The sequence below is a fragment of the Castor canadensis genome, chromosome 11, assembly GCF_047511655.1.
Source record: "Castor canadensis chromosome 11, mCasCan1.hap1v2, whole genome shotgun sequence".
NCBI classification, from domain to species: Eukaryota; Metazoa; Chordata; class Mammalia; order Rodentia; family Castoridae; genus Castor; species Castor canadensis.
In genome coordinates this window covers 91,151,183-91,161,758 of record NC_133396.1, presented here as the reverse complement: position 1 = coordinate 91,161,758, position 10,576 = coordinate 91,151,183, and the positions used below count along the sequence as shown (strand labels likewise).

The window sequence follows — 10,576 nt, the reverse complement described above, 5'->3', positions numbered from 1 at the left end:
TCAATTTTAACCCATCCATCCTAGCTATTCTTAAACTCTGTAGAAACATGAAATGATACCTAAACCAAGCCTGTTTCCATTTCCATAAAATAGGGGTAATGCCTATGGCCCTGAAGTAGTAAAATGAATTAATGCATGTGAAAGTTTTTGCAATTTAAAACACTTTGTAAATATAAAATACTATTAAATGTGTCTGCTTCCTGAAGGACAACTTGGCAAAACATATTAGAAGCTTGTGACTCAAAATGTAGTTTAAAGACACATTTTAGAAGCTTGTTAGAAATAAAGAATTTTAAACACCCCTACCTAAATATTAACAAGATCTCCAAGTGTTTCCAATGTACATGAAAGTTTGAGGAGCGCTGTACACTTAAAAATGTGCAAACACTCACTTAGCAGGTCCTGGTTTGGGTATTTATTTTGAGAAAATGATTAGATAAGTGTAGAAGAGATGTACAAAAAGTACACAGCACTTTTATAACAGCAAAACCTTGAAAGAATTAAAGGTTCACTAATACGCAATTGGCCAGGTATTCTATGACTCATTTGTGAGCATACACTCATTCTCCCAGGAAGACTGCTGGTACTTGTCATGACTTAGTACCATTTGCCAGCACAGTTAACCCTGTAGAGCAAGCTTGTCAGCTGGCATTGGTGTCAAGAAGTAGCCTGCTCCTTGGCTGATGTGTGCTATATGAACATAGCTGCATGTTTAGTTTGACACTAAATGGCATTAGTTTCTATCTCTGAGGAAGAATCAGGCCATCTGCTTCTGTCATCCCCCAAGGGTTCAGACAGCTTTAAAAGTGTGTAGAATATCTAGATGTTTCTTCTTCTCTGCATGATAGTCAAGTATAATTATTACCAACAAGGTTTCTATGGTATCATAAATACAGAAGGAATAGTGAACACATAATTGGTGAATTTATCAGTTATTTACAAAGTCTGTGACCCAACTGTCAAGGAAGTAGCTTAAATTTTTTTTCTTTGTAGCTGATAAATGTATTTGGTTCTTTTGTGTCTCAGTCATTGATGGTCACCTTTGTTGTGTCTTCCATGCTTGTCATAGAGATGCTCTATTCTTTGGACAAAGAATGCCTTTCATCATGAGCAAATTCAGTTGGGGAAACTTCAGGGAAAATGACATTTCCTGAACTCCTCAACATTTCAAAATTATCCTTCACTCCTATACATCAAAGCTCTTTCCCTGCCTTATTTTTCTCCATAGCTTTCATTAAAGTCTACTGCTTATTTCATTGTACTGATTAACTATCTGGCTCCCTTCAGTAACCATGGACCAGTAATCAAGGTCCATAAGAGCAAGGAGTTTGCTCTTTTGTTTATATCTGCAGTATTTAGGCAGTGTCAGATGGCTAGGAAGTATATGATGCTTATTTAGTGAATTTATATGAAACATCTTATGTCCTTAGAGTCACTGGTGTGAATCCTTTACCTTCATCATTTTGACTACATTCATGACACACAAGGGCTTTCTAACTTCTTGACTTAGTCTTCTAATAAATGTTAAGGCTCATAACTGAGATTACAAGCAAAGGAAGGTTATAAAGTTCTGTATCTATGAAGCCAAAGAAACTAATGGCTAGCTTCTCACTAAGTCTCAATCAGTTCATATAAGCCAGTATACCTACAAGCAGAGAAATGAAGATACAACATGGATCTGAGGAGTGCAAGCAATCTAGGAACAGGTGATCATCGTATGCTAAGACCTGGAAGTCATGAAGCCTAAGAGAACCTAGCCAGAACAAGAATGTCACTTTCATGAGATCAGGGACACAATATGTCCTATCCAGGAACAATGCCAGAAATAGCACCTAACACACAGAAATGGATATTTGCCAGATGGAAGACGACACCATCAACTAAATGAAATCGAGGCAACCATTAAAAATGCTTATAATAGCAGGGTATGGTGGTGCACATCTATAATCCCAGCTACTTGGGAAATAAAGTAAATAAACTATCATGAGTTGAAGTCCAGCCCAGTGAAAGGTAGCAGAAAGACACTGTAAAAACAAAAGGGCCAGGGGTATGGCTCAAGTGGTAGAGCACTTGCCTAGCATGCACAAGGTCCTTCCTAGGTTCAATCCCCAGTATACAAAACAAAAGAAAATGCTCCCAATGATACAAAGTTATTGGTATAATGAAAAGTAAAAAATCAAGTTGGAAATTAGAGTGTGATTCCACATTTGTTTGTGTATATGAAACTGGTGAAGGAAAATACCAAAATGTCAATAGTAGTTATGGTTATTTGTGGCTGGTGAGGTTAGGGATGACTTTAATTTCTTTTTCTTTATCCATTTAATCAGTATGTTAATGCAAAGTTATTACATCCATTATAAAAGGAATTTTTTAAACCATCTCCGTGCTATGTGTTCCATGTACAGTTGTTATTACAAACACATTCCATCATTCCTCTTGACCTCAGGAAGTGAGGTTCTTGCTTAATCTCAGGATTCCTAGTCCTTGGAGGGTCAGCTGGCAGAGTTCTGAAGGAGGAGGGGAAAGCTCCACCCTTGTCTCGCAGCCAGTTCCATGCCTTAAAAACTCCTGTCTTAGCACACAACCAACAGAGAAAACTATCCCAACAAAGGAACAGTGCTAAAAGGCAAAAACAAAGGTAAGGAAGATAGCTGGGGAGAGAAGCTGAGAAGGAAAAGCTCAAAACTCTAAAGAACATTTACCAGCCTTGGCTTACATCCTTGGCGCTACTTTATTGAATAGTTTGGCTTTGCTAAATGAGTTGCTTCTTAATGTTAAACCAAGGTATTGTAAACAAGATTTGCAGTGAAGTACATAAGACAACTAAACTTCTTCTCAAGGGGAAGATGAGATGAGGATTTGATTAGTGAGGCATTTTATTCAATTAGTGCTGCTTATTAAATTACCACTGATGCGGTGTTTAAAGTCACTTACCTGACCACACCATTCTAGTTTTGTCCTAGTTAAGCAGTAATTACTGTTCCGCTCCTTAACAGGAGACGATGGCAAAGAAGGTGGCAGTGATTGGAGCTGGAGTCAGTGGCCTGATCTCCATGAAGTGCTGTGTGGATGAGGGACTTGAGCCCACTTGCTTTGAGAGGACTGAAGATATTGGAGGGCTGTGGAGGTTCAAAGTAAGTGAGATTTTTCTGGCTTCTTGAAAAGTTGTGTTGCTATTTCAAGGTGAATTGCAGCTACTATTAGGCCTTAGTGTAGGATTTCTTCAGTAACTTCAATCCAACTTTATTTTTATTTACTTAGTAGCTATACAGGAATTGATTCGTAGGCTGGCATCTCTCCCCAGGTCAACAGTAGGCCAACCTTGCTGGCCAATCCAGGCATGTAAAGAATCTCTTCTTTTGTATCCAGCAATTGTCTCACAGCCCATATTTTTGCCATTCTCTGATATACTAATTAGAGTAAATATTAGTATTGGAGAACATTTTACCAAATAGAAATAATAAGGATTTTTTTCTAAGATACCACTTCTGTTTCTTCAGAGAATGTGTCCTCATCACTACTGACTTTATTTTTCTCTGACAAAGGAACCATGTCCATTCTCTGAGTTTTTCTGATTATACAGTAGCATAATAACTATGAAACTTTTTATCAAATATTTTCTAGTAATTAAATCACTCTCTTCATGATAATGCTAGCTGTCCATCAGCATTTGCATTAAAATAAGAAAGGCATATTGATGGCTGTAAAGATTTAATAATTATTCCTTCCCACAAACTTTTAGGTCGATACTGGCTTGCCACCTCCTTGCTGTGAGAGGAGTGGGGTAAATTAGTTGCATTGGGGATAATAACAGGAAAATTATCTCACAGTGTTTTATGAAGATGGAAGGTGATAATTCATTTAAGTAATTTAGAATAGTTCTTGATTCATAATAAGTGAATTCAGTATGTTAGGTATTAATAATATCTGTGCATTTTATAGATGAGCAAATAGAAAATGAGGGAGAATAAGTAAGTAAGTCATAGTCACATGATTAGAGGAACTGGCATATAACAAACCCAGGCCTATATGATTCCAAGCAGCTAAACCCCAACTTATAATCATGACCTAACTTGCATTAATGCTCAAAAAAAAGGTTAATGCTTAAGTTCAGAACTCAGAAGCAATAATTTTTGGATTACGCATAAGGTATATCTAAGTGAGAACATTTCAGACAGAGCAAAGGGTTTTAATCTATGAAGAGCAGACCTTCATATTAGCAGAGATGATCCAAGGGTTCTTCCTACAGGCTGACTAAGTCATGGGGATGACAAGGTCATCCACCATATGTGTTTTGCTAAGTCAAATTGAATCTTATGCCAAAAGGAATTTACTTCTCAAATGTATATGACCATCAGAAACACCAAGAGCATATCTTAAAGGTACTGATTAAAAAACTGACAGAATAAAAAAACTGAAGATTTTTAATACAAATTTCAAATAAATCCTATGATGGAACAATTTTGGCAAACATTGCCCAAATACTAGTGAAAAACCTGTTCATTCAACTATCCAAACATGCTGAGAGTTAATGGTGGAGAAATTGATCCTTATTTGAGAAGAGTAACTTTGCAGAGAGAAAAACTGGAAAGACAGCTTGAATCATTCATTTCTTACTAACAACTAGTCATTAAAGTCATTATAGCTTTTCCTGAGAGGGAGATTTAACATGGTGATCATTCCTGTTTTAACCAAATATATAGCATTTTTGTCCACTCTCGATTCACCTATAGATGGCAATTGGGATTTTTTTTTACCCCGGATAGATTTTTAACCTAAGAGAAAATGCAGAAATTATAACGAATGTTCATTTAATAATAAATTTATCATTATTTTATTTCATTATCCAATTTGGGATTTAATATCTAAAAGCCAAATGTCCCTTATTTATTTTTGTTAGCAAAAGTGAGAGTTACTTTGATCTGTCAAAAATATGATTTGATGAATTACAGGAAAGTACTTCCTGCACCAAACATTTCTGTGATCCCATTCCCAGTGTCTGAATTTCCAGAATTAGGGATACCTTCCTACTAACTGAAAGTTGGATTAAAATCTGAGTTAATTAAGCTTCATTGGATATTAAAAGGTTAAATACACCACTGTCTGGAACCTGTAACAATATCATATCACAAGTCTCTCTTAAGACTATATCTAATAGAGAAATGTAAATAATTTTGTTCACTCAAAGACAATCTCCCTGCAGAGTGAAACATGCAATAAGCCAAATTTCACAGGCTGCCACTGTGACCACCCAAGGGTGTTGGCTACTTGGAGACTGAACTGCCAAGAGGAGGAGGCAGGGAAAAGGATGATGGGAGCTTCCATGCTCATCCTAGGGAAGCTTAGCCTCTTTGCAACTCTACTGTCCAGAACCAGTTTTAAAATGAGTTAGTCATTAATTTCTATATTTACACACAATTCTGAGATCACTTAACACATTTAATAGCAACAATTTAAAAAAATTAAATCTGTGATCCATGCCCAGCTTTGATGGTGCTAAATTCTTCCAGAAGGTTCTCCAGCACTCCCTGATATCATGTTTGGAATATAGGTAGGGTAAGTAATTACATATTTTCAACACTTCCTCCAGCAGAGAAACAATTGGCTTGCATCATTTTTTTTCATAATACCCCTAAGAAGTAGGTCTTATGATTATCCTCATTGATATATAAATAGGAAACTGGGGTGTGGGATAAATAACTTGTCCAAGGAATCATAGCTGATGGAAAAAGAACAAAAATGAAGGTCTCTATGATTCCTGAGCCCACTTATCCTTAACTAGTAGCCATTAACCTGCTCTGCCTCCTTTATCATTCCTGATACCTTGCATTCACAGGGAAATTACAAACATATGTGGCTTTTCTGGAGTTTGGGGTGGGTTTTTATACACAGATCTCTTCTTTCCAAGCCATATATGTCCAGTTATTTTAATTAATATTCATAAAGTAGTCTCCAGATATCTCTCCTTCTTGGTCTCTTTCCTCTGGAGTCAACCTAAAATATCACTTTCTCACTTAAAACATGACTCCCCCAAGATCAAATACTCCAAGTGAATTTACTTTCTCAAGATGTATGTTTTAGCATCAAAAAGTTTCCAGGCACGATATTAGGCAAAGGAGAATGAATCAACAATTTGTTGTTGCCCTCAACCAATTTATAGTCAATTGGTCTGATGATTGCGCACTATGGTTTACACTGTACGTGGCCTGGAGTCTCCACCTCCACTAAAACAGTATAATGTTGTGTTAGCTTTTTGAGCATTCACAGAAGAAAAGGTAACATTTGCAAAGTGATTTTCATGTACTTTGTCTCACTTATATTCCCAATAACCTCCTACATTATTTATTGTCAACACCAACTAAAAACCAAAGCCAAGGGTAAAGAGCTTGCCCATGATGACTAAGTGATAAGTGATAGATCCTAGAATCAGCCTCAATATGAGAGAAAACCTGGGTTCATCATCATACATCCTCTCACATTACACTGATGATTCTTACTCATTTGGAAATCAATTAAAACCTTAGAGTATTTTCCACTTGAGCAATTAATAATCCAAGTCACTGTTATCCTATCTTTGTTGAACTGATGTTTTAACCCTATTTAGAAGAACTTACATTTGTGTATATTAAACATTATTTAGTTGGTTTGGTCTTTGGTCAAGAAATGTTTATTTGAAATTTCAATCACCTTTCACCTTTGATATGTCTCCCTGCTTTTGGGTATACACAAATATGACCACCTACATTTATCTCTGTCATAGTTATTGATTAAAATGTTGACCATAAGTCCATGTTGGCACATTCCTGTAATCCCAGGGGTGGCTGAGGCAGGAGGATTGAGAATCCAAGGTCACTCTGGGTTAAAGAGAAGAACTTGTCTCAAAGAAAAGGATTAAGACAAAAATGTGAAGCCAGTAGCTGGGATATCATCAAATGAGATTGCTCCACACTGACCTAAATATGTGTTCCATCCATTCTTTCTATCCCTCCAGGCTTTCTTCTGTTTTACTTGGCATGTGCTTGTTAACAGCCTGTTTGGTATGCTTAGAGCACAACATTATACAAGCTCTTGCTTACAGCAAAGAGCCATTTCCTTTCCAGAAAAGATAAGCTCCACCCTGTTTTACATGCAGAGATTCTCTTAGATAATTTTATCACAGCATAATTCAATATAACAGGTTTTGCACTCTGCTGCCCATTTAATGAAACCAAATTATCATGTTTATATGTGTAACTCTCTAGGCAGTTAAGTATAAATACCATGGTCCCATATGTCTCTTCATCAACTAAGATATGCTTTCAAAAGTTTTTTATAACATTTTTAAAGAAGTAAAGTTTGGATTCATAGACTAAAACAAAGCTTATAGCATACTATCAGAAAACCATGATGTTTTATGCATAAAATAGAGCAAAGTTTATAACACACTATCAACAAAACCATTTTCTTATTTCACCATGCTACTGAATGCTCATTTTAATATAATTATCCTTCCACAGAGATAGGATTCTGGTAAACATTACTTATTCACTCATTCAACAAATATATTGACTGCTTAGGAAGTTCAGACATGTACTAAGTGCCAAAAATACAAAAATACACAGTCTTTGTTGTCAAAGAATTTGTACTTCAGGGGAAAATACAAATGAATATTCCTATCACAGTGAAATTTTATAAGGGCTGATGTACTAAGTATATGGAAGCACAGAACCTCACTCAGCTGAGAATTGGGCAAGCTTCCATGAGGTTACAATGCTTTTATTTCCTTGACAGTAAGTAGGGATCGGGCATGTGAACATGGAAAAACAGTGTTCTCATGTGAAAAGGCTTTAAAGTGTGAGAAACCTGATGCAGTTAGAGAACAGAAATCATATTCTATAGCTGGAATCAAGGATGCAGGTGTATGAGTAATAACTGGTGAGGCTAGAGAGAAGAGCTAACATGCAGTGGCCAGTAAATCATGTCCTACGTCAGTGACTACACCCTCTACTCTGAAGTCCATGGAGAAACTTAAGCCATGAAGTTTAATTAGAGGACTTATCAGTGATCAAGGATGGCAGTTTATGGAGGTACCAGCCTAATGGAAAGATGGTCACACACAGTGACACTCTAATAGAGATAATGGTTCCCAAAATTCATGCACATCATGATCAGCTTGGAAGCACTCTAAAAAACTGACCATCATCCAGACCAACTCAAACTTTTCATTTTTCAAAACTCCCCAGAATTCTTCTAATGCAACTGGTCCACTGCTGCATTTGGGAACCAAACTTTTGCCTCTAATTGTAGCATAAGGAAATAAAAGGAATTTTAGTCATATTCATTTCAAGTAATAGAATAGATGGATGAAAGTGTTAAAAGATAGAATGAGATAATATTTTTAGAGAAATGTAATTTGATTGTTTCTACTGGTTATAGTATCTATCCACGAGAACAAAGTATTGAATGGTAAGGTCAATATAGTGATGTTTCATAAAGAAAAGAACAATTTGTAAGTTTTTATAACTCACAATTATAATAAGTGAATCTATTTTTGCTTTATAAGTTTACTCCCTTGAGTAGATTAAATATTGTCCTTGGAATCTTCCTTAAACTTCATTTAGCTTTGTTTTGGCTTTTGGTTTTTATGAGACAGGGTCTCACTAGCCTCAAACTTATCCAGGATGATCTGAAACTCGTGATCCTCCTGCCTCTGCTTGCTATGTGCTGGGATTAAACTTAGTTTAGGTTTTACAACATTTTTATTTTAATATAATCAAATATAAACTTTAATCCAGCCTGTATTCAAAATCAGTGTTCTCTGAACTTAGTTTTGCATAGTTTTCTGACATTCTGAAAATTCTAAGTTAGGAAAATCTTCTAACATATAATCTTAAACAAACAAAATCTACCCATAAGAAAATTCAGATGGTATTTGTGCATTAGTATCATTTTAAGCTATGTTTATATTAAAATATATATTTACCTAAAGATAAAAGTACATGAATTAAATTTATCTGTTTTGAAAACTGCATCTCCCTGTCTTTGCCTTGGTTGTCAGCAAAGCCTCTCTCTTTCTGTTTTCACTTTCCTATCTCCAAAGCTCAGATACCTTTTAATTCAATATAATAATAGCATCCAAGAAAACAGAAGCTATTTGCACTGTTTATATCTTATCCCTACTCCAAGATCAGGGCCAAGGCAAGATAAGCATTTGATATGTATTTTGTTTTTTAAGTCTATATTGACCATCTTCTTTTCACAATCCTAGGAAAACTAAGTTTGTCCGAACACATAGACATCTACTTCAACCAACTAAATGTAAGGCAAACCACCAAAGCTTCCCCTACCACACCCTGTCGTGCTGGCAATGCAACCGAGAGCCTCTTACCTACCACCCCCAGCCAGACTAAGTGTTAAAAAAACTTGTTGCTTACTAATAAACCCAACAATAAATATTATCATCTGATCTGCAGAAAAAGAATCATGATGTCATCATCACTTGCTGATAAACTGCACAAGTAAAGGAGAGTTTTGCCCTGGCCCCGCGATTACAGTAGGAACTCAGAATCAGAATCAGTTCTCATCACTCAAAATTTCCCTAACATTGACCTGAGCACAAATCCAACCATGCTTTAAGCTAATTTATTGATTCTTGAAAAAGAAAAAGCTAACATTTTGGCTATAGTATAACATTCTCAGTTTGATTCTAACCTGTGGCTGATTTAGTAAGTTTAACTGTAATGGCCTTGCTATTGAGCAAGAGAGGGGCTGGTGAAGTAGCTCAAGTAGTAGAACACCTGCCTAGCAAGCGTGAGAACCTGAGTTCAAACCCCAGTACTGCCAAATAAATAAATAAATAGCAAGAGAAGTAAAAAAACAAAACAAAACATATTTTGAACCAGATACCGTGCTGAGCACTTCATGCAATTCAGTAAAACCTCATAGATAGGCTTATTTGATGCCAGAGTTATTAATGAACCACATTTTACAGGAGACAATGAGGAAACAAATTATCATCATCCTAAACCCTTACATTAAAGGTGGTAGAATTAGGGTACTAACCCACTCACTAATATTCCTAAGCCTTCATTATTGACTCTGAACTATTCACAAAATTATCTGGTTTTCAGAAGTACAAAATAGTCTTTCTTTGCTTAATCAAATATTTCCCATTTTGAGAATTTGGTTTATAAAAAACTTAAGCATTCAGTTTTGCCAAGGACATTGTGTTCAATCATGCTGACACAGCAAGGAAAGGTTTACACATCAATTTGACTTTAGTATTATGCAATGTGGAGCTAGTGCTTAAAAATAAAAATATGATTACTTGTTCATCCAAAGTTCAGATCATTGTATCCTTGTGTATAAGATAGAAATCCCTTCATATTCTATTGCAAACTTCTTTTGTATTCTATACTTACATATACCATTACAATTACACCATGGCAAACTCTTGCCACCTAGAAAGTTGGCAGAGACCCTAAGCCACCTGAAATTTTAACAGTTATCATCCAGATTTTGATTCTGGTCTGGAAAAACTAAAGACACTGCTCATGGGAAAAGTCCTATGATAGGCAAGAATAAACAGATAAATGAA

The 10,576-nt window shown here is 35.9% G+C and overlaps 1 protein-coding gene across 2 annotated transcripts in view; it reads left to right on the top strand.

Annotated features, from left to right (window-relative positions):
- Nucleotides 1-2,479: 2,479 nt before the first annotated feature.
- Fmo2 (flavin containing dimethylaniline monoxygenase 2) overlaps nucleotides 2,480-10,576 on the top strand; it is a 26,248-nt gene continuing 18,151 nt past the window's right edge. For both annotated transcript variants that reach the window (XM_020170032.2, XM_020170031.2), the window contains exons 1-2: nucleotides 2,480-2,638; nucleotides 2,997-3,134. In XM_020170032.2, the coding sequence (XP_020025621.1) occupies nucleotides 3,003-3,134 (132 nt within the window). In that variant the 5' untranslated portion in view covers nucleotides 2,480-2,638; nucleotides 2,997-3,002. The remainder of the gene's footprint in view (nucleotides 2,639-2,996; nucleotides 3,135-10,576) is intronic.